The 22,374-nt window shown below is 66.3% G+C and overlaps 4 protein-coding genes across 5 annotated transcripts in view; all 4 read left to right on the forward strand.

The window, feature by feature from the left end:
• The first annotated feature begins 38 nt into the window (after nt 1-38).
• LOC137760780 (receptor-type tyrosine-protein phosphatase V-like) lies at nt 39-3,363 on the forward strand. The gene is given in 9 exon segments (XM_068537661.1): nt 39-181; nt 340-433; nt 533-644; nt 751-996; nt 1,080-1,180; nt 1,282-1,336; nt 1,466-1,741; nt 2,982-3,098; nt 3,101-3,363. Coding segments are annotated over 9 exon segments (1,407 nt in total).
• A 118-nt stretch (nt 3,364-3,481) lies between these two features.
• Nucleotides 3,482-6,320, forward strand: LOC137760781 (receptor-type tyrosine-protein phosphatase V-like). The gene is made up of 5 exons (XM_068537662.1): nt 3,482-3,524; nt 4,795-5,013; nt 5,147-5,455; nt 5,726-6,007; nt 6,133-6,320. Exons 1-5 carry the CDS (start codon nt 3,482-3,484, stop codon nt 6,318-6,320), a joined length of 1,041 nt encoding a protein of 346 aa, XP_068393763.1.
• A 51-nt stretch (nt 6,321-6,371) lies between these two features.
• On the forward strand, nt 6,372-10,882 carry LOC137760782 (receptor-type tyrosine-protein phosphatase V-like). The gene is made up of 14 exons (XM_068537663.1): nt 6,372-6,514; nt 6,673-6,766; nt 6,866-6,956; nt 7,052-7,128; nt 7,929-8,067; nt 8,588-8,709; nt 9,146-9,321; nt 9,383-9,517; nt 9,834-9,902; nt 10,053-10,140; nt 10,239-10,317; nt 10,409-10,510; nt 10,633-10,706; nt 10,826-10,882. Exons 1-14 carry the CDS (start codon nt 6,372-6,374, stop codon nt 10,880-10,882), a joined length of 1,446 nt encoding a protein of 481 aa, XP_068393764.1.
• A 2,778-nt stretch (nt 10,883-13,660) lies between these two features.
• Nucleotides 13,661-22,374, forward strand: part of LGR6 (leucine rich repeat containing G protein-coupled receptor 6) — a 99,441-nt gene continuing 90,727 nt past the window's right edge. The window contains exon 1 of one of the 2 annotated variants that reach the window (XM_068541902.1): nt 13,661-14,203. In XM_068541902.1, coding sequence (XP_068398003.1) covers nt 14,004-14,203 — 200 coding nt within the window. In that variant the 5' untranslated portion in view covers nt 13,661-14,003. The remainder of the gene's footprint in view (nt 14,204-22,374) is intronic. The other variant, XM_068541903.1, reaches the window with a different exon arrangement.

The raw sequence follows: 22,374 nt of genomic DNA on the forward strand, positions 1-22,374 counted from the left end.
TTCAGGCCAAGTCGCTTCCTTTTCCTTCTTTCTCTCCGATGTTGGACTGTAATCTACCCTCTATCGCTCCTGTTCCTCCTTCTGCTGACCGCACCCTGAGCGGTGCCGTGAGCAGCTATGCCCAGAGCCATCCTCAGGACCCGGGGACGGGGCCTCAGAGACTCATGCCCACCTCCTCCGAGTGTGGTCCTGTTTGCCCTGCCCCCTCTCTCTGGCCCCTGGAGCCCAGGGCTGGTTTCTAGCTCCTGGGTGACCCGGCTGTGCGGCCCACCCCCTACCGGCGTGCAGGGCAGGACTCTGCACACCAGGGCCGCCGCCTACTCGTCCCTCTTCCCCCAGGTGGACCCACCAGCCCATCCCTGCCCACAGCTTCCGACAGGGCTACGAGGCCAAGAGCGCCCGTGCCCACCAGGCTTTCTTTCAGGCGTTCGAGGTGAGGCCTCTGCCGCCCCAGGCTCTGGGGGAGCCCAGCTGTGCACGACCCCCCCCGTGTGGGGGTGACATGGGTCTGCTTCGGCCCCCGTCTCTGCAGGAGCTGAGGGAGGTGGGCGAGGAGCAGCCTAGGCTGGAGGCCGAGCACCCTGCCGACACCGCCGAGAACCGCTACCCTCACGTGCTGCCCTGCGAGCACGGCGGGCAGGGGGGTGCGGGGCCGGAGCTCGGCCCGGAGGAGGGGCTGCATGTGCCCGCCGTGAATGCACGGCTTTTACGTCTGCAGATGACCACTCCCGGGTCAGGCTGACCCCTCAGTCCCCCTGGACCTGGTGCTCGCTTCCCGGCCCCCGGAGCTCTGGGCCACCTGGAAGGCAGGGCCGGGGGCCCGGGATGGCTACCTGCTCAGGCTAAGTGAGCCGGTGGAGAAGACCATCATTCTGGGCCCCGGGGCCCTTAATGCCACGTTCCCAGGGCCCCTGCCCTCTGGACACTACGCTCTAGGGCTGAGGGTTCTGGCTGGGCCCTATGACGCCTGGACCCAGGCCAGTGCCTGGCTGGATGGTGAGTCTGCCCTGGCGGGGTACAGGCTGGGGTCCTGCCCAAGGGCACCTGCATCAGGAGACATGTGAGTCCTCACTCTCCAGGGACCACACCCCCTCCAGACGCTGCAGCCCAGCGCCGGAAAGGCAATGGTACCGAGCTGCCCCTGGACGGGCTGGAGGCCAGCAGGGAGCCTGGGAGCCAGGTACTGCCCTACCCCGAGGGAGCCCCCAGCCTCCTCAGAAACATCGCTGGGCCACCTGGTGCCACCCAGGTCACTCTCCAGGGACCTGGGGCCACTACCAGGTGGACACTGTCCCCTCTCCGGGCAACACCACCCTGAGCCCCACAAGTCACACAGGTGAGTGCCAGCCACCGCGGACCCTGGTCTGGGGCTGGAGGGCTTTGCCTCGGGGTGGAGATCTGGGTGGGGACATCACAGCACCACAGACATTGCAGGGCCCCCTTACCAAACTGCTCCTCTCTCCAGGGCCCCTGGCACCACAGTCACTGGAGGTCATCGACAGGGGCAGCCCCTCTGACTTGACCGTTGGCTGGGCCCCAGCACCAGGGCAGCGGGAAGGCTACAGGGTCAGCTGGCGCCAGGAGGGCAGCCAGAGTTCGCTGGGCGGTCTTGTTGACTTGGGCCCCAATAATTCCAGCCTGACTCTGAGGGTCCTAGTCCCCGGCTCCTGCTACGCCATGTCGGTGTGGACGTGGGCAGGGAACCTCAGCCGCAGTATCCAGAGGGCCAGCGCCTGCACCCGTGAGTTCCCGGCTGCGGGCCCCGGGGGGCCAGCCTGGGCGGTGGCGGTGGGGACCAACGTCCTTCACACGTCGTCCTCTGTGTGCCATGTTCCTGACTCAGAAGCCATGCGTCCATCCAAGGTGGGGCCGCTCATGAATCTGTTTGCAAGCATTCCCCACCTCCTGCCATCTGGTCGGCCATCCATCCATCCATCCATCCTTCCAACAAAAATTTAATGAATGCCTCCCATTTCTAGGTATGGGGTTAGGTGCTAAAGCTAACAATTATGAAGAAGACCATCTAGAAAGGAAGGCTGACAAGTAAACAGATGGTTTATGTGTCTATTAAAGTAACGCGTATTGGTTCATACATCACAGTGTAAACGTAGATGCACAGAGAAGAATACGCACGATGTATCTGAACCGTGTGAAACTCTGTTCTCACGGGTTAAAACTGAGGACTATTGGGAATTGTATGTGGTTCTGGCTAATCTTTTAGGGCTTACAGAAGGGCCACCTTAAGGAGTCAGGGAAGGTTTCCCAGAGGAAGGAGTGGGCCAAGAAGCGTGTGGGTCTGAGTAGGGTGGACAGAGAGGGGCCTTAGCAAGGGGCAAGTGTAGACCCAGGCCCTCAGGTTGGGGAGAGAGAGAGGGAGGGAGAGGGAGACAGAGGGAGGGCGAGGGAGGGAGAGGGAGAGAGAGGGGGGAGAAAGAGGGAGGGGGAGAGAGGAAGGGGGAGAGAGGGGGAGAGAGGGAGAGGGAGAGAGAGGGAGAGAGAGAAAGAGAGGGAGAGAGAGAGAGAGGGAGAGAGAGGGAGAGAGAGAGGGAGAGAGAGGGGGGAGAAAGAAGGAGGGGGAGAGAGGAAGGGGGAGAGAGGGGGGAGAGAGGGAGAGAGAGAGAGAGAGAGGGAGAGAGAGGAAGAGAGACAGAGAGAGGTTGGGCGGTGGGATGAGCTCTCAGGGGCCAAGCGTCAGTGGCTGAGCTGGAGGCCCGTGTCCCGGGTGTGAGACACAGGCGCTGGGCGCTGGTGGGGGCCAGGTGGACCAGACGGCACCCTGCAGCAGCTGATGCTCTGGGAAGCAGGTGGGGCACAGGCGTCAGGGCAGAGACCGTGTCATCCAAGAGGTTTTCCTGGGAGGGAAGGAGCGGGCTGGAGCCTGGTGGCTAGCTGTGCCTGGAGACCAGCGAGCAGGACGCAGACGATGCGGCAGGAGGGGCAGGGGGTGGGTTGTTCCAAGTCCGTTTCTTCCTGTCCTGCAGTCCGTGCGCCTCCCGCCAACCTGAGCCTGGGCCTGGCCGCCCAGCCCCCTGCCCTGCGGGCTGTCTGGAGCCCCCCCGTCGGGGGCAGGGACGGCTTCCTCCTGCGGCTGTACCGCCTGACCCCCTGGCTCTGGAGGGTGAGGAGACCCTGGCCCCTGAGGCACAGAACTTCTCCTGGGCCCAGCCGGCTCCGGGCACCGAGTTCCTGCGTGGCCGGCCACCCTGCAGGGGCCGGACGAGAGCAGCGGCACCAGTGCCACAGGCTGGACACGGGAGTGCCCTCCGCGTGGCCCTGCCTCACAGGCCACCCTTGCTCAGTGGGTCCCAGGGGCTGCACGGCCCCCTGACCTCCCTGTGGTCCGTGAGCAGGCCGCTGGGTTGACTACGGTTGCTCCCTCGGGCACCAGGACACCCCTCGCCCTGGCCGAGAGTCCCCGGGGCCTGGCCCTTCTGGCACCAGGAGGGCGGGCAGAACCTGGGCTTTGCTCCCGTGCGGTGGCATGGGCTCGTCCCTCGAGCTCCCTCATGACCAGCGGCGGAGAGGTGGGGAGTGGGAGGACCAGAGCACCGGCTGCCAGGCCCCCCGGGCCCCTTGCTCGGTGTTCTCTCACTCAACCAACACCCGGGAGGCCTCCGTCTCACGGAGGAGGAAGCCAGGCCACAGAGAAGGCTCCCAGTCCTCAGAGGGGCGTCGGGGTCCACGTGCGGGCCGTGTGGCCCAGGGTCCACGCTCCTGGCCACGTACCAACCCCAGAGAGAATGGGGGGAGGGGGGCCCCAGGAAGGGTCACAGTTCCTGAAGTACAGGACGGGTCACACGGTGAGTCCCGGAGGCCCAGAGCCGCGAGGCTGGGCCAGGAAGCCCCTCCCAGAGGCCCGAGGCCTGCTCGGTGGAGCTGGGCAACGGTGGGGTCTCCTTGCCTAGCGGCATCCTTCTCAAGTGTGGTGGCCCCCACTGCCCGCCCTGCCCTCCCGACCCCTCCTGAGACCCTGAGACCTCGGACCGGCCTGGGAGGAGTGGGAAAGCTCCGGCCAGGGGCTCTAACTGGCTCAGCCCGGGATCAGGGCTGTCCCTCTTTGAGCCTCAGTTTACAAAGGCGGGGTCCACCAGGTGACCCCAGGCCCTGGGCCCAAGGGGAGGGTGGAGGGGCCCCGCCTGGACCCCAGACACGGCCTGCCCTTTAATCTATCCACCCACTCGGGGGGCTTTCAAAGCTGGGGCTGGGCCTGGGAAAAGGCTCTGCGTGTAACGCCCTCGCTGCCCTGTCTGGCTGGGTGAGTGGTGATCGATGTGCTCACGCAGCATGGCCGGGGCTCGTGCTCTGCTGTCTGGGAAAGTCGGGAGGTGGTCTGGCTCCCCACGGGTAGAATCTCCTCTCACTGGTCACCTGAACCGGTGTTTCCTGACTGGGCCAAGGGTGGAGGGCCAAGTGGGGCCCTCTCGGGAGGAAGGAGCCGCGATCGGAGTCGTGCCCTTCCCCCTGCACTAGAGTTGCCCTCAGCAAGTCCCCAGTCCCCTCATGGGGGCCTAAACCGCAGGCGTCCCCAGTTCCGAGGCCACAGGTCTGAGACCCAGGCTGGCAGAGTGCTCGGCGAGTGGACGGCTCTCCCTCAGTGTCTGCGTTCCAGTCCCCTCTGGGTCAGGGCCCACACCAATGACCTTGTTTTACCTTCATCACCTCTTTAGGGACCGAATCTCCAAATACAGTCACACTATGAGGTCCTGAGGGTCAGGACTTCAACTTGAATTTGGGGGGACACAGTTCAGGCCATGACACCTCCCTTCTCTCCCCCCGACCCTGCTGTCCCCGCAGCCCCCCTTGCCCTCCCTCTGGTGACCAGTGAAGGCCCCACCCAGCTCCGGGCATCCTGGGTCCACGTGCCGGGGGGCCGGGGCGGCGACCGGGGGACCCTGTACCAGGCAGGCGTCCTGGTGGGCTCCGGCCCCGTGGGGGCCCAGGTGGACGGTGCCAGTTTCCCGGCTGTGACTCCGGGCGCTGAGTACGAGGTGCAGGTGGTCGCACAGGCCGGGCGCCTTCGGCTGGACCTGTGAGTGGGCGTTGGAATGGCCGGGGGAGGAGCAGCGGTCAGGGCCGCCCCTGGACCCCGCTCCCCCCCTCGGTGGCACTGCTGCCCCCCAGTCCCCCGTCCCACCTGCACCCCGAGGGCCATGCATGGGGTCACAGGCCTCCTGCTCTCCTCCCACAGCCCCACTGGCGCCCATCGAGCTGCCGGTGTCCATGCAGGCGGGCAGTGCTGTGGTCAGCCTGGCCCGGGCCAGCGGCCGCCTGGGGCACGGCATGTGCCACGCACCGCTCTCAGAGGCCGGGCCCCTGTCCTGGGAGCAGCCCCTGGCACTGGGCCAAGCCCACCTGGTCCTGAGGGACCTCACACCTGGACGCAACCTCTCCCTGTCCGTGCTGTGCCCGGCGGGGCCGCTCCAGGCCTCCACGCACCCCGTGCTGCTGCCTGTGGGTACGTCGGCGTCTGTCGGGGGGAACAGAGCACCCTGAGCGCTGCCCATTCTGTCCCAACCCTGCTCGTCCGGGTGTGTGCCGTGCCCACCCGCCCTGGGGATGCCCCTCGCTCTCCAGATGGGCGTCAGGTCCCGAGGAGACCTTGTTTCTCCCTGTGGCCGCTGCCCCTTTCTGGGGACAGAAATGCCTGGTCCCTCTGCGCCTCTGATTTTGACCACCTCTTGGGCTGCGCTGACTCCCACGCGACGTGGAACACTTGAACCCGCAGAGCCCGACCCCGTGGAGGACGTGCGGTGCCAGCCCGAGGCCACCCGCCTGGCCCTGGCCTGGATGGTGCCCAAGGGGGACGTGGACACCTGTCTGGTGGTGGCGGAGCAGCTGGCAGCAGGAGGGGACGCCCACCTCGTCTTCCAGGCCAACACCTCCGGGGATGCCCTCCTGCTGTCCCGCCTGGAGCCCGCCACGTCCTACCGCCTCAGCCTCTCCGTGCGGGGCAGGAACGGCCTGTGGAGCCGGGCGGCCACCGTGGTGTGCGCCACTGCTGCCGAGGGTAGGCGCCCCCTTGGCCTCGGGCCCCGCCCCCTCAGTCTTCCTCCCCCATCGCCCCCAGCCCCGGCCCCGACCCTGACCCAACGCCACTCTCGTCTGACACCGCCCTGCGGGGCTCGTGCCCAGCACCCAGCCCGGCTCGGGTTCTGTGCGTTCAGTCAGCTGCCACTGCAGGGACTGCGTCCCTCACCCCGCCAGCCGAGTCCTCCCTCAGCCGCTGTCACATCCTCGTCACCCTGCTCCCAGGGGCCCCCGGCTCCTCCCGGGCCCTCAGCCTCTGCCTCCAGACTCCCGTCCTCTCGGTCCCCGACTGACCACCTGGACGGTTTCAGGCCAAGTCGCTTCCTTTTCCTTCTTTCTCTCCGATGTTGGACTGTAATCTACCCTCTATCGCTCCTGTTCCTCCTTCTGCTGACCGCACCCTGAGCGGTGCCGTGAGCAGCTATGCCCAGAGCCATCCTCAGGACCCGGGGACGGGGCCTCAGAGACTCATGCCCACCTCCTCCGAGTGTGGTCCTGTTTGCCCTGCCCCCTCTCTCTGGCCCCTGGAGCCCAGGGCTGGTTTCTAGCTCCTGGGTGACCCGGCTGTGCGGCCCACCCCCTACCGGCGTGCAGGGCAGGACTCTGCACACCAGGGCCGCCGCCTACTCGTCCCTCTTCCCCCAGGTGGACCCACCAGCCCATCCCTGCCCACAGCTTCCGACAGGGCTACGAGGCCAAGAGCGCCCGTGCCCACCAGGCTTTCTTTCAGGCGTTCGAGGTGAGGCCTCTGCCGCCCCAGGCTCTGGGGGAGCCCAGCTGTGCACGACCCCCCCCGTGTGGGGGTGACATGGGTCTGCTTCGGCCCCCGTCTCTGCAGGAGCTGAGGGAGGTGGGCGAGGAGCAGCCTAGGCTGGAGGCCGAGCACCCTGCCGACACCGCCGAGAACCGCTACCCTCACGTGCTGCCCTGCGAGCACGGCGGGCAGGGGGGTGCGGGGCCGGAGCTCGGCCCGGAGGAGGGGCTGCATGTGCCCGCCGTGAATGCACGGCTTTTACGTCTGCAGATGACCACTCCCGGGTCAGGCTGACCCCGCTGGACGGAGAGCCTCACTCCGATTACGTCAATGCCAGCGTCATCCCGGTAGAGCCACCTGCGGGCTGGCTGCGGCGTCCACTCGGGAGGGGCCCGGTTTGCAGGACACGCTGTCCTTCCCTAGCCGTCCACGAAGACCGCCAGCTTGTGTGTCTTGTGTGTTGGTCACTGTGCTGGGACCGCAGGAGGCAGGGCTGGGCTACGCGGATTCCTACCTTCAAAGGAGCAGGAGTTGTGTGTGTGTGTGTGTGTGTGTGTGTGTGTGTGTGTGTGTGTGTGACACCTGCCATGCGGCATGACAAGTGCTGTAATAAGGGCACACGTATGGTGCTCAGAGCACGTGAAGAAGGAACGTTTAGTCCACCTAGGAATCAAGAAAGGCTTCCTGGAGGAGGGGGCATTTGGTCTCTTGAAGGATGAGCAGAATCCTGATAAGTGAAGAAAGAGAGGCAGACATTGCCACTGGACAGACCCAGAGAAGAGCCGGGCAGGACATGTGGACAGAGTGGGGCGGGATCATCGGGTGGAGGCAGGAGAGGCAGATGGGGCTGTTGGAGGAGGGACTGAGTGCTGGCCTGGGGGAGCTGTGTGGGCAGTGGAGCCCTGGGAGAAATGCAGGTGGTGTGGGTCGGGTGGTGAAGGGGTGGCCTGGGGAGGCTACTTTGGGGCCATCAGTGTCTTGTCATCGTCCCATCGAGGTGGGGCTGTCTCCAAGTCCTTGGTGCACGTGTGTTCACGTGTGTGCACACGTATCGGCCTGCACACAAAGTCCTCACTCCCAGAGATCACCCGTGGGATGCATGGCTGTGTGCTGGGGCCCCAATTAACGTGATCCTGCCCACCCCCAGGGCTACACCCGCCCGCAGGGGTTCATCACCACCCAGGGGCCTCTAAAGAAGACCCTGGAGGACTTCTGGCGGCTGGTGCGGGAGCAGCAGGTCCGGGTCGTCGTCATGCTGACCGTGGGCATGCAGAACGGGCGGGTGAGCGTGCCACAGCCCCCGGGGTGGCCACCAGGTGGCAGGCTCTCCCCACAGGACCAGCTGTGGGTCTGGGAGGCCGCCCAGGATGGGGCAGGGAAGTAGACCGGTACCCAGGCTCCCAGCTGGACTCGCCTCCATCGCCTCTGCTGTTTCTCACCGAGTCCACCCTCTCCTGCTCCAGGCCCAGTCTGCGTCCTTGCTTTAAACACGCCCGTGCCCTGCTCCGTGCGGGGCCCTGGGACAGCACCTTCGAGCCCCTCCAGCTGTAGGGGTGAGGCCAGGCCAGGTGGTCCTAAGTAAGGCCATGCAGTTTGCACAGGAGCCCGGCAGCTGCCTGGAAGCCCCAGGGGTCACATAGAGGTCTGGGGGTGGAGGTGCTGGGGCCGGGCCGGGGGAGAGAGGCTTCTGGACAAGTGGGGTGGCAGAGGCAGACGGATGGGTGGGAGGTGCTGATACAGCAGGGGTGGCAGTGATGGGGGGGCCCACACCTGCCCCCCAACCCCGCTCTGACCCTCTGGCCCTAGTGCTATGTGAGCACTACTGGCCAGCCGACTCCACCCCTGTCACCCACGGTCACATCACCGTCCACCTCCTGGCCGAGGAGCCCGAGGGCGAGTGGACCACGCGGGACTTCCAGCTGCAGCACGTGTGTGCCCGCGAGCGAGGCGGGGGTGACTCCTTGGAAGGTCGGCTCGCCTCCTGGGCCCCTGGCCTCCCCCTTGCCCAGGAGGTTGGAGGTTAGGGAAGGGTAGGGAAGCACAGGGAAGGCTAAGGGTCATCCGAAGTTGGCTGAGAAGGGACGGTTTCTGCCCTGCCCTGCGCTCGGCTCAGGGCCCCTGCTCACCCCAGACCCCTGGGCCCCATCTGCCTTCCCAGGCTGTGACCTCCTGGGGCAGCAGTGCCCCCTCCCCCTTGGGCCCCCTGCAGGCAGACTCCCCGGGAGGCTGGAGGAGCCAAGGGGAGCATCCCAGTGTGGGGGGCAGCACCCCGCCCTCAAGATCTGGTGACAGAGTGAGGGCTGAGCAGAGGACAGTGGGTTAGGAGGGGACGGAGCAGCGGCTCCTCTGCCCCCCAACCTCCAGGCTGCCCAGCAACCGCAGCGGCCAGTGAAGCAGCTGCAGTCCACCACCCGGCCAGACCACGGCGTCCCCGAGACCCCCAGCTCCCTGCTGGCCTTTGTGGACCCGGTTCGGGAGCAGGCGTGGGCCGCCCCAGGCGCAGGGCCCATCCTGGTGCATGCAGGCGAGGCAGGCGGCGGGTGGCGGGGGGTGGGGTGGGGAAGGGCCCCCCCTCACAGCCCTGGGCCCTCTGACCCACAGCGCAGGCGTGGGCCGCTCGGGCACCTTTGTGGCCCTGTCAAGGCTGCTGCAGCAGCCGGAGGAGGAGGATACAGTGGACGTGTTCCACATGGTGTGCTCGCTGCGCCTGCACCGGCCCCTCACGATCCAGACCCCGTGAGGGCAAGGCGGGTGGGCTGCGGACCCTGAGAGGGGATGGGGCAGACGGCCGGGCCACAGGGTCCCCAGCGACCAGGGAAGGACCCGGGGGAGGGGCTCGGACACTCACCCTCCTATCGGGGCTTCTGTTTCCCTTTGTGCGGGGGGTGGGAGGTGGGCGGGCCCCTGCCAGCTCTGACGCGGGGGGGCCCCACGGGAAGGCTCCCCAAAGCCCCTCACCTGCCCCGGGCTGTCTGGCTGGTCAGGGCCTGGAAGTCTCCCGGCTGGGCCACGGTCCCTCAGCCGACCGCCTCCCGTCCCCCACCCCCCAGAGCCAGTACATCTTCCTGCACGGCTGCCTCCTGAGCAGGATCCTGGAAGGGGCCCCAGCACCTCTGAGTACGTGCAGCTCCAGGAACCTTGTCCGGTGGGGGGCAGGGTCCCCGTCCCTCCCACCAACAGGCTGCCAACTCCGTCCACGCAGGGCCGAGGAGACCGGGAGTGGGAGCTGGGCAGCCTCCGGCACCCCCGACACGGCCCGCGCCCCGCCCAGGCCGCAGCCCATCCGCGTGAGGAGCTTCCCCCGGGCGTGCTCTGAGCGGGTGGCCGATGGCAGCGCTGGCTTCCTGGGGGAGCACGAGGTGGCTGCGGGCCGGGCGGCACGACGACGCGGGGTCCCCTCGTGCCACCACTTCTGCGGCCTGTCTCATGGTGCCCCTCTGCCGGTCACCCACCCCAGCTCCCGCTCCAGGCCCTCAAGGACCAGGCGGGCTCTGCGATGCCCTCTCCCGGCCATGGGCAGGACAGCACGGCCTCCCGTGAGTGCCAGTGGGCTTGTGGGTGGACCGGGCATCGGGCGTCGGCCAGGCTGGGACCTCTGGCGGCCTCACCCTCACCCTCGTCCCGCAGACGGCTGTTGTCACGAGCGGTCCCCTCCGGCGGAGGACGGCCCTGCTGTACAGATGCCCGAAGCCTGGCTCTTCCCCGTGAGACCATGCCCTTGGGCCGTTGGTGCTTCCTGGTCTGGGGCTGGGGGGCTGGGGGTCCTAGAGCTGAGACGGGCAGGGGACACCCTGTGCTCTGCAGGGCGGGCCCTCTGGCCGCGATCACGTCATGCTGACCGGGGCCCGCAGAAATCTGGGAGCTGGTGTGGGAGCACGGGGCTCGCGTGCTGGTCTCCCTGTGCCTGCCAGACTCCCGGGAGAAGGTGATGGAACAGGGGCAGAGGGTGGGATGCCTGGGGGTTGGGATGGGGGTGTGGTGTGACCAGGGCCTGGGTGGGGATGGGCTGGCCGGCCGAGCAGCCCTGACCCGGTTTGGTCACAGGAGTTCTGGCCCACGGAGTCACAGCCCGTTGCCACGGACGCGGAGACCGTGCACTAGGTGGCTGAGAGCAGCGCTGCAGGATGGCCCTGCACCCTCCTCAGTGTCACACGTGTAAGCTAGGGCCGTGGGGTGGGGGTGGGCTCCGCGGGGCAGTCCCGGCCCCTCCAGGCACCGGTGCCAACGTCTTTGCCCAGAGGGGGAGCAGGAAGGAGAGGCCGGTGCAGAGGCTGCAGTTTCCGTGCGGGGAGCCGGGGCAGGAGCTCCCCACCATGACCCTGCTGCCCTTCCTGGCTGCCGTGGGCCAGTGCTGCTCCCGGGGCTTGGAGAAGCCAGGCACGCTGCTCAGCCACTGCAGGTGCCGCTGGACGGGGCCCGGGAGGAGCAGGCAGAGACCTCACTGCCCCGCGGCTTGGGGTGAGGGTCAGGACACAGCCCCCTCCTCGCTCTGCCCTGACGTCGTCTTTCGGGAATCTGTCCCCCGACGCCCCTGCCCACTGGGGCCCCGGCTGGCTGTGGCCGTGCCCGGCGCCCCTCCCCGGTCCCCAGGCCCAGGCTGGGTTTCCCCACGTGCCTGCCTGGGCACCCGGCCCTGCCCCCACCCCCGAGGGGCCCCTCCAACTCGAGGTCCTTTGCAGCAAGGGTGTGGCCCAGCTGGGCACCTTCCTGGCCATGGACCAGCTGCTGCAGCAGGCTTCGTGGACGTCGTCACCGTGGCCTTGCAGCAGTCACAGGCCTGTGGGCTCATGACCCCAACGCTGGTGAGAGGCCACGGGGGCGGGGGCGGGCTTAGCCGTGGGAGGGAAGGGGCGGGAGTGGGGTGCGGTGGGAGGGCTGTGCCCCGCTGCACTCGGGCAGCCGCCAGGTGGCGCCAGGCTGCTGCTCTCAGTGGAGGACAGGGAGCCTTCCCGGCACCGGCACCGTCCAGCCGCCCTCACTGCGTCCTCCCCTTCTGCCCCAGGAGCAGTTCATCCACCTCTACAACTGTCTCAACAGCGCGCTTGTGGACAGGCTGGCTTGCGTTGGTGCCGGCGGCCGCCCCGCAGGCCCACTCGGCCCTGGCTCCCCTGGAGGGCAGCCTGCACGCCCGCCGGGCCCCGTGCTGTGAGGGGGCCGAGTCGGGGAATAGAGGATGTGGTCAAGCCAGAGGCCGAGTGCGCTCTGTCCGTCCATGCCAGGGCCTGGTGGGAAACAGGAGCGGGGCTGGGGGGGCCTGGCGGGTGGCTTTCGCGGGGCAGCCCCCAGCCCCGCCCTCCAGTTTCCCCGTTCCTCAGATCTAGCCTCTAGTGTCCGGGGGAGCCCTGGATTCAGAGCCGGTTACTCGGGGCGAGGGGGCACAGCTGCTGCCCTGTGTGCAGCAGGACCGGCCTGGCCCTGCCCCCCGCGACCCGGCCTTCCCGTTTTCCGCCGCCGGCGGCAGGCGCCGGGGGCTCGCTGCGGCGTGGCCAGAGCGGCTGGGTTTTCTCGGCCTCCTTCGCTCCACCACAGTGCGGGAGTCTGGGGAGGGAAAACCAGGAGGAGAAGCAGAAAGGAGGGCAGGAGTGCTCACCGTGGCGACACCATCACCCATGGCCCATCTGTCCCCTCATCAACCACGAGGCCCTGGACGGCTGGTGCCAGAGGCAGGGCCCCAGCTGCTACCGGTAGAGGGCCTGGGGGACACGGAAAGCCTGGACAAACCAGAGCAGGAGGCCCCGAAAGGAGTCAGACCCCGAATCGGGGAGGGGGCAGGGCTCTCCTTGGCCACCCCGAGCTCCTCGTGAAAGACAAGGGGTGGGAGGCCGGGAGGGCCCTCGTGGGCCTGTGGAGGAGGAGGAGAGGCAGGCTTCCCGCTCACCTGGGCCTCCCGGGCTGGGTCACACACGTTTATCAGGAGTCGGGGTTGGCCCATAACGACCCTCCAGTAGGCGGGCTGGAGACTCGCTCTGGGCCCCCGGGCCCCGCCCCTGCTGAGGGGGCAGCAGGGCCCCTGCACCAGAGCTGCAAGGGGGCCGCAGCGAGTGGGGAGTGAGGCCGGGGACACGGCCGAGCTGGGGGGCAGGCAGCGCCCCTGTGGTCTCTCCGGCCCTCCGTGCACGAGGACCACCCAGGCCTCCCTGGGGGCTCATCTACGTCAGGGCCGAGCCCCACCCCCCGGAGGCCAAGGGTCGGTTTCCCGCCTTCCTGGCCCAGCCGTGCAGCCCCTGGGGCCCGGGAGGTGAGAGCAGTAGCAGAGAATGGGAGGGAGGTGATGAGTGGCCCTGGGGGGTGGCGGTCCTGGATGAAGGGCCCCTGGCTGCCCTGAGGCCTCCAGGCTGCTGCTGTACACTCAGGATGGACCGTGGGGGGACAGCAAGGTCAGGAGACGCGGCCGGCTCTCACTCCACCCCGGGCTTGGCCCGGTGCCGGGATGAGCCCAGCTTCAGCCACTGTCTCTCCCCCTCAAGCCTCCGGCCTGGCCCTTCCAGCCTCAGGCTGGTGGAGCTGCAGCTGCCGGACTGGCCTCCAGGTGGCGCCGACCTGCCGACTCAGGCCGGCCAGGACCGCCAGGTGGGCGCGTCCCCCAGCCGGGCGCCGGGCTCCATCCCGGGAGCAGGGTCCGGGGCTCCCGGGCTCACACCTGACTGGGGCCGCGTGCAAGACGCTTTGTGGGTGAACGTCACACCTTCTCTAGTGGCGGGCCTGGGGCTCGGCTGGAAGGCTCCTCCTTGTAGCCGCCCGACCTCCACCCACCCCGCGGCTCCGGCCCTTCACGGCTCACCTGGCGAGACAACCCCTCGCTCCCCTCCCCAGGAGCCAGGCTGCAGAGGGTGACCCCGAGCTGCACTTCTGGGGCTGCTCCCCCCCAAGTGGGTGACCTCGAACAAAGAAGGTGCTTCCGGGGTGCTCCTCCGATCCCCTGTGGCCCCGAGGCTGTCCCCTCGGGCACAAGGTCCTGAGCCCGCAGCCCAAACGCCTGCAGGTCCCGCTCTCCGCTCTCCGGGTTGTTCGCTTTTTTCTTTCCTGGATGAAATTCCTGCCAGCTCGGAGGGAAGGAGGGAAGGGGAGCGAGAGGCGAGAAAGTTCCCTTGGCTCCTCCTCCGCCGTGTCGCCCTCCCTTGCCAAGCCCAACCCGTGAAACCCAGGAGCGAAGACCGCGCGGCGATGCCTGCTCCTCTCTGACTGTGCGCCGCCGGTGCCCGCCGCCCTCCCGGCCGCCGCGATGCCCAGCGCACCCGGGCTCCGCGCCCTCTGGCTCTGCGCCGCGCTCTGCGCCTCCCCGTGCGCCCCCCAGCCTGGCCCGCGGCCCGCCTGCCCGGCCCCCTGCCGCTGCCACGAGGACGGCATCATGCTGTCGGCCGACTGCTCTGAGCGCGGGCTCTCGGCGGTGCCGGGGGACCTGGACCCCCTGACGGCTTACCTGTGAGTACCGCGCGCTTCTCCCTGAGCCCGCCTGGCTGCGCGGAGGCCGGGCCGGCCTCAGTCTGGGGCACCTGCGCAGCTGGAGCCCCGAGGCCCAGGCATCTTCTGCCCCGTCCTGGACTGCGGGGCCGTGGCGGGGAGAACAGTCCCAGGCTGAAGGCCAGGCCAGTGGTGAGGCCGGGCTTCCCTGACTGGTTCCCAGTTGGCCCCTGTCTCGGGGCTTCATGGTGGGAGCCCAGGCTAGGTGAGAGGTGGGTCTCCGGGCCCTGAGCAGGGGGGCCCAGACTGCTGCCCCTTCTCCTCTTGCTGGTTTCTTCTCCTGCAGAGCAGCGCCCAGGACGGTGGCCGGGACTCAGTGGAGGACAGGGGAGGGGCCCCGTGGGGGGAAAGATTGTCTGTCCCCGGCCGTGGCAAGGAGAGCAGAGCAGTCACTCGAGCTGGGTGGCCTTGGTGGGGGTCCCAGAAGCCAGGAGAGGGGACTAACCCACTCTCGTCTCCTCCAAGACGGACCCTGCTGGCTCTGTCTCCCTCCACCGAGGCCTCTGGCTCCCCAGGGGCCTCCCTGAAGTCACGTCCCAAGAGGCCGTGTTGGAGACACCAATTTGTGGGCAGTGCCAAGCTGAAAACCAGAGAGCCGTTTTTAGAGTCTGAGTTGGGGTGAGATGATGTGTGAAGGGGACCCTACTGGGGGCAGCTGCCCCGCAGGGCTTGGGGGCTGGGGGCTCTGGCCTGGCCACCCGGGCAGGAGGAGGGAGTGAGGGCACATTCCAGACCACCTGCCTCCCCCCTGCTCTGGGGAGGAAACCTTCCTGGCTCAGCCCCGCCTGGGCCTCCATGGCCTCTTCTCGGAGGAGGAGAGTCTGGGCCATCTGTCCCGGAGGTGGGGTCCCGGAGCTTTGCGGCTTTGGGCTCCAGGGCCTGGGGGCTCTGAGGAAGCGGGAGCTAGTTTTTAGAGTCAGGCAAGTATTTGCTGAACTAAATGGGACCAGGGCAGCGCCCCTTTAGCTGTTTTACATGTGTGTGAGTGAGGTGGGGAGGACCATTTTTCATTTGAAGACAGGGTTCTGTGGCTAAAAAGAGTTTGGAAATGACTTCTGTGGAGCCTTTCTCTGGGGAAGCAGGAGAAAGTTCCCTTTTCCAGGCTGAGGGGCTGACTGGTCCCACCTCCTTCCCCAGAGCCATCCTGTCTCAGGAGGACGTGGGGCAAAGAGGACAGTGTCGCCGTCAGAATCCACGCTGCTGGAGGGTTGTCCCCACCGTCTCGCCACAGTTCCCTTGGCGCTGTCACGTCTGCATTTGGGGTTTTCTGAGCCGACCCTGAGTCTCCCTGGGGCCTGAGAATGTCCCTCGCTCCCAGGACTCAGCCTGTGCGTCCCAGGGCAAGAGGGAGGGTCCCACGCGGCCTGGGGACCTGAGCAGCAGGCCTTGGAATGTTGGAGGGAGGGGAAGACGCAGGGTCCCCCTTGGCCGCGCAGGGTCTTGTCTGGGTGGTGAGTGGGGTGCCTCTGCAGGGCGGTGGGCCTCCTTTCTCTTCCTCTCTGGAGAGCGGCCCAGGCACAAACGCGCCGAGGAAGGGTGGGCGTGAGGGCCGCCCCCTTCCCTCCTCAGCAGAGTGAGGGTATGCCAGTCCAGCCCCAAGTGGCCCAGCTCTGGCCGGGGATGGCCCACACTTTCATCGGATGCTGGGGCCCGCAGGGCCTCTCGTCTGCGCCCCCCAAGCCCTGGCGCCTTCCTAGCTCTGCCCCCGACGGAGTCACCCAAGTCCTCTGAGCCTCGGGGTCTTCGTCTGTACGTGGGGACAAGTGGGTGGTGGGCAGATTAAGTGAGGCGACGTGTCATGTAAACTCCCCGGCACAGTGCCTGACACATAACGAGCAGTGCCTGAACCCTCACACGGGAGGAAAATGGCTCCCGGGGTGAGCGCAGCACCCAAGGGAACAGGCTGTGGCGGGAGGAGGGGAGGCGACCGCGGGGTGCCGGCCTCAGTCAGTGCTTGGCTGCTCCGGGTGGGGCTCGGGGTCCCGCCAGCTGTGAACACTGGGGATGGGGTGGGAGGGAGTGGACACGTCTTCCTGACATGGAGGAGAAGGTGAAAGGTCAGATGAGAACACGTGGATGTACAGGGGGCGGCCGGTCAGAGGGTGCCCTTGATGACCTTCAGAAGGTGCCAGAGATGGAGCCGTAGGGGGCACCAAGGAACTCTGGGCTCCAAGAGACACCCAGCCAGTGCAAAGAGCTGCCCACTGCTGCCCCGCCCTCTTGGTCCCACTGCATCTCTGCTCTACCCTCACCTGCAAAGACGACACTCCCTCAGGGTCGGATGCCCGGCTGATTGGGTTGAAGGGACCGACGCCAAACACCCACAGGCCCTTGGCGTCTCTCCAACCCGTGGTCTCAGTGAGGCTCGTGGGGACTCCTGAGGGTTTGGATATCCTCCCTGGAACTCACCTGGGAGACACGGACCCCCGGCTCTGGGGCACCCGGAAGGTGGGGCGGCCCTTGCTCTATCCCGTCCCACGTCCACACAGCGAGGGGACAGAGATATACATGTGTTGTTGGCAATACCCAGGGCTGTCCCTGACTTGGAGAATCTGGGTAGTATTCTGAGTCCCTCCTTTGCCCCCAAAGTTGAGCAGAGACAGGAAGTGAGTGGGGGGCCGAGCTGCTTGTAGAAGGCCTGAGGCTCGTTCGCTTGCACTGACCCCTCAGCACCCGTTTCCATCACCCTTGTTCGCTTGCACTGACCCCTCAGTACCCATTTCCATCACCTTCTGCCGCCGGGGCGAAGGGGGACCCCCACTCCGCGACCCCCGTCAGGCAGCTTTCTGCCTCCTTGGGACCTCACTCCCTGTGAGGCTGCTGTGACGACCACTGAGCTTGATGAAAGGTCACGTGCGGTGTGTGTGTAGATTCTGGGTAGTTTACATCCTGCTCATCGCGGCCTGGGGGTGATGAGACGAGGCAGGGTGCTGGGGACAGCGGGGGTCCCAGCACAGGTGCTGGTCACAGCAGAGCAGGACTGCAGTCATCACGAGCTGGTGACCTGGGCCACTTTCTGCATCTGTAAACGGAGCTCACGCCTGCCTCACAGGGTTGTTGTCTTCATTCACTGGGGCAACGTTCGTAAAGGGTTTGGCACAGTGTCCGGCCCTTGGGAAGAGCCCAGTGTTAGCGGTGTTGTTATTAGGGTGACTGGGGCCAAGAAGTGTTAGTCAAGGAGGTCTTCCTGGAGGAGGAAGTGTGGGGCTAGCACTGTGGGAAGTGTGGGATGGGCGCGTCTGTGTGTTGGGGGATGAAAGAGGAGAGAGTGGCTGCAGGGAGCCGGGAGGAGCCCTCTGGGGCCTGGAGAGGCTTTAGTTTTCTCCTGGCCAGGTGCGGACGGTGGGGGGGGGGGGTGAGGCAGCAACGGGTGGGATACCCCAGCCCGCTCCCCAGTGCAGCGGCTGGTCCCTGCAGGGCCTGTCGTCTGAAGAAGCAGAGAAACATGTGGCTCCAGGGAGGACAGTGGCCTTGCGGGCTGCGTCTGGGAGATCCATGGGCCTCTTCTCATTCTGGACCTCAGAGGCCACCCTTTCCGGGCCAGGCCTCAGTGTCCTTTTCTAATAGATTCTAAGAGCCTGAGCTTCTCCCCACCCCACAAACTCGGGGTTTGAGTTCTAACCCTCAGCCCATGCCAGAACATTTCCAGACCACAATGCGCACAGGTTTTGTTGAGAAACAGGGCCGGAGACGCAGGAGAGATCGGCTCTGAGCCTCCTGTCCTGGTTCAGGACCTCCCCCGGGGAGAGCGGGGAGCCGCTCCAGGAGGAGGGTCCCCTAGGGACTGGGTGCCAGCCTTCCTATGAAGCAGAGCCGGGGGTGGGGGGCGGGGTCGGCCCATCACGGGGCAGGCCCAGTGTGGGGGGTCGCTGGAGGAGGGCGAGCGTGCCGGGGAGCCAACACCCCAGTTCAAAGGAAAGGCAGGAAGCAGCCCCGGGCAAAAGAAAAAGGAAACCTCTGGGCTCTGGCAGCAGCGGTGCGGGCTCAGCGGGTGGGTGGTGGGCAGAGGAGAAAAGTCGCCCGGCAGCCCTGCCAGCCCCGCCTCTCCCCTTCCGAGGGCTCGACCCGACGGCTTCCGCGCGGACCGTGCCCACCAGGCAGCGGGCAGGGCGGGCGCGGTGCCGGGTGCTCAATGGGGAGGCCCTGCTGGAGCCCTGGGCTCCAGTCTCAGCACTTCGGTTTATGGACTGCGTGTCCTCTGGCCGCCACTCACCCGCTCCAAAGTTTCCCTTTCTTCATGTTGAGAATGGAAACGCCGACAGCATTCACTGGTTCACTGGGAAGGGTGGTGGGAGGAGCCACGGGACAAAGGGGCAAAGCCTTGTGTCTGCTTTAAAACGTTGACCAAGGGTGCTGTTTTTCTCAACCCTCAACTGCAAAGGACCTACTGAGGCCCAGGAGGGGTAACAGAGCTGCTTGTGACGGGCGCAGACTTAGGGAGACAGAGTCTAAGTTCTGGAGCCCCATAGGGCTGCCTTTCCTCCCCCCTCCCTCCCCTTTCCCTCCTCCCTCCCCCTTCCCCCCTTCCCCCCTTCCCCCCTTCCCTCCCCTCCCCTCCCCTCCCTTCCTCCCCTCCCCTTCCCTCCCCTCCTCTTCCCTCCCCTTCCCTCCTTCCCCTCCCCCTTCCCTCCCTCCCTCCTTTTTTTAAAATTTACTTATTTTATTTTATTAATTATTTATTTATTTATTTTTGGCTGCGTTGGGTCTTCATGCGCACAGGCATTCTCTAGCTGCTGAGAGCGGGGGCTACTCTTCATTGTGGTGCGGGGCTACTCTTCATTGTGGTGCGGGGCTACTCTTCATTGTGGTGCGGGGCTACGGGCTTAGTTGCTCCGCGGCATGTGGGATTTTCCCGGACCAGGGCTCAAACCCGTGTCCCCTGCATTGGCAGGCGGATTCTCAACCACTGCGCCACCAGGGAAGCCCCCTTCCTTCTTTCTTCCTTTCCTCCCTCCCTACCTCCCTCCCTCTCTCCCTCCTTCCTTACTAATCAAGCCCCCTCCCACTGACCTTCAGGAAAATGACCTTCCCTGGAGCCCATTGTGCTCTTGGGCTCCTGGTGGGGACAGGTGGGTGGGGGGGGGAGGGGGAGGATGGAGGAAGTGACCATTCTCGCAGGGCTCCCTGGAGGAGATGGGCCAGCCTGGCACCTGTGGGGACTCTTCCAAGAGGAAAAGTCTGGACTTCCAGGTGACTACTGTCTGGAGAGTCCAGCTTCTCCCCAGAAACCGAGCTCCGTGGAATGAGCAGGTTCTCCGGTGCAGCACAAGGAAAGCTAGGTGTGGACGGGCCGAGGCATCTGGCTCCCTTTCTGCCCTGGGACACGCCCTGAGGGGCTCCAAGGACCCTAACGGTTGTGTGACCTTAGGAGCAGGGCTCTGGGCCCCTTGGGAAGGTACAAGGGACGGGAGTGCAGGAGAAATTTCCAACCCTCGGCCCCCACGTTGGAAAAGACAAGTTCTTTGAGCCAAACTGAGACGGACTCGCTGACTTGGGGGCTCTCAGAACTGTAGGGGCCCCTCTGTGCTGACTAGCCCCTTGGTAAAAGGGGGTGGTCCCCAATTTCTAGTAATTCAGGCCTGTCTTCCCGCCTCAGAAATGGGAGAACAGGTCTCAGGAGAAGAAAACCACCCAAGAGGCCAAACTTGGGCAGAGAGCAGAGAGTTATTTTGCAAGCAGCAGAAGGACACGGTGGGGAGGAGAGCTCGGGGTTGGCACTGCGCCCCCCAGAGCCCTGCCAGCGTGGGCCCCTGGCGGGCTGGCAGCGGCAGGCGGGGGCTGCCCCTGGCTGCCCTGAGACCAGAGCCTCAGGAGCCGAGGTTTCCTTTGGGTCCCATTTCCTGCCGCTACCTGCTTCCTCCCCAGAGCCAGCAAGGGGGGCTTGTACCCCGAGCTCTCCACGGCCTGGGGATCGGGGTCCCCTCTGAGTACCTGTGAAGTGTAGAGCCTGGGGCTGGGGCCAGGGAAGCAGCTCGAGCCGGGCTTTCTGTCTCCCCTCTCTACTCCAGCGGGTGGTGGAAATGCCTTCCTGGTTGCACTTTCCCAGGAAGTCCAGAAGTTTCTTCGGGAAAACACTAGATCTTGGGAGGGCCCATTCTTGGAGCCCTGCAGACGTACCTGGGCAGCTGCCATCACGCTGGTGGCGCTGCCTTAACCTGTCAGGGTAACAGTCGGCATTTACTGCCTCCATTTAAGCGTGTAAACCCCTGAGGGAGGCACCAGCTTCATCCCCATGTTACAGGTGAGGAGACCGAGCCCCTTGCTCAGGAGCCCATGAAGGCCGCCAGCCAGCACTTGCTGACGCTGGGATTTCAGCCACTGCTGCCTCCTAACCACGTGCACGCTGCCTCGTGGGGCAGACCAGGGGTTCTGGAGCAGCCCCTTAGAGCCTGTTTCTTTCCTTTGTCGGGAAGAGTCAGCGGCGGCCCCTATCCCTCCTGCCCGCTGTGGCCTCCGGAGCTGGTGGACACGGGGGTGTATCTGGGGGACCAGCTGTGGGGTCGGGGCCTCGGAAGAGTGAGAGGACGGGCTGGTCGGGGAAGGCCCTGGGGGTGGAGGGGAGAGGCCTAGCCTGAGCCCTGGTGGGTGGGAGATTCACACGGGTCGGTCGCGGGCAAGGCAGGCCCTCTGGGGGGAGGAGGGACGAGCCCGGGAGAGGCAAGGGCAGCTGGCCTTCTGTCCACGGCCTCGTCCGTCCCTCCCGAGGCAGGACCTTCCAGAGCAGGGCTTTCTGCCTGTTTCTCCTCAGGGCACATTAAAAAAAGAAAAAACAACCGACCACAATTCAAGGCGTTCGGCAGCTGGGGTAGATCGTCCAGCCTCTCCAGGCAGCATCCGGCCAGGCTGGGGGCCCCTGGCACATGCACAGCCGGAGGCCCTGCTGTGGTGGGAAAGTCTGGTGTACACCTGGCCAGCAGGAAGGGTCAGGTCTTGGCCCCGGTGCTGCCCGCTGCCGGGCCCACTGCCCCTGCCTGTCCTTGGCCTCCATCTCCTTAGCTCCCGTGGATGGGGGAGTTGCCCAGCTCAGTGCCGTCGCCCACCGGCCTCCCGGGGGCACTGGGGTGAGAAGCCGAGGCGGACCTGCAGCGCCCTGGTCCTCCCGCAACTCTGCGGCCAGGGCTTTGCTGGGAGCAAGACCAGAGAGTCAGATCTGGAACGAACCCCCGGCCTCTCCCCTCCCCCTTGGCCTTTGGGGTGCTGGAGGAGGTGGGCGGCCCTGGGGGTGTCCAGATGGCGCGGCGGGCAGGGTGTCAGGGATTTGGACTTGGCCTCCTGGAGGGACGGGGAGCAGAGGTGCAAAGGGGGTCCACCGTCCCCGTCTACCCCCCAGCCCAGTGCATTGCTTTCTTAGGGGCCTACGGGCACCAGGAACGTCAAGGTTTACTCCAATGCCCTGAGCGATTTGCAAGTTTGAATCACCGCCTGCCCCCCGACCTGAGTTACCCTTGACTCCGGGAAGCATCAAAGGCAGCCGCCACCAAGGGCCTCTGACACTTCCTGTGGGAGGGACGGATGCCTCCCCAGGTGACCTGTCTGAATGCAGATCTGCTTCACGATCCTCGCACGCAGGGCAGTACGCTGAGTGGGCAGGGACGTCCCGGTGGCTAAGCCCCAGGTGCCGTGAGCACCTGTGCGCATTCTGCAGACGTCTCTCCCTTGTGCTGCAGCCCCCAGCCCCGGCCCATTGGCCAGCGGTCAGAGGTAAAGCCCTTGCCCGCCCCCACCCCCGGCCGCGGTGGAAGCGAACCTTCACTCACTCGTTCATTCATTCGCGGACGGGGGCTGAGCATCCCCGTCTGCCCGGACTCCGAGCCGAAGGCTTTCTCTGCATCCAGCCTCGTGGGGCCGGACTGCTCCCCGCTCAGATGAGGCAGGGGGACTCGGGGGAGATGAGACCAGGGCACGCGTCATGCAGCCTGTGGGGGGGTGACGCTGCGGCAGGCCGGTCCAGAGCAGGAGCGGCGGGGGGCGGGCACGGAGGGGCAAAGCCCATGCCTGCCCGCCGCCCCCGTGCAGGCCCTGGGGGAGTCACTGCAAGGCAGGCGGTCGTCTCCCCCACCTCCCCCAAGGAAGCGTGTGTCAAGCAGGCCCTGCTTGGGGGACGGAGAGCTGACACTGGGGGTGTGTTCCCT

This window comes from Eschrichtius robustus, chromosome 3, assembly GCF_028021215.1.
Source record: "Eschrichtius robustus isolate mEscRob2 chromosome 3, mEscRob2.pri, whole genome shotgun sequence".
Classification (NCBI taxonomy): Eukaryota; Metazoa; Chordata; class Mammalia; order Artiodactyla; family Eschrichtiidae; genus Eschrichtius; species Eschrichtius robustus.

Excerpts from the sequence above, each read along its gene's own strand:
- LOC137760781 (XM_068537662.1), top strand. The coding sequence starts at position 3,482 with ATGGGCTCGTCCCTCGAGCTCCCTCATGACCAGCGGCGGAGAG. Across the intron at positions 3,525-4,794 it reads TCATGACCAGCGGCGGAGAG|CCCCCCTTGCCCTCCCTCTG; the intron begins GTGGGGAGTGGG and ends CTGTCCCCGCAG. Across the intron at positions 6,008-6,132 it reads GTGCGCCACTGCTGCCGAGG|CACCCAGCCCGGCTCGGGTT; the intron begins GTAGGCGCCCCC and ends GCTCGTGCCCAG.
- LOC137760782 (XM_068537663.1), top strand. The coding sequence starts at position 6,372 with ATGTTGGACTGTAATCTACCCTCTATCGCTCCTGTTCCTCCTTCTGCT. Across the intron at positions 6,515-6,672 it reads CTCATGCCCACCTCCTCCGA|GTGGACCCACCAGCCCATCC; the intron begins GTGTGGTCCTGT and ends CTCTTCCCCCAG. Across the intron at positions 9,903-10,052 it reads GCCCCAGCACCTCTGAGTAC|GCCGCAGCCCATCCGCGTGA; the intron begins GTGCAGCTCCAG and ends CGCCCCGCCCAG.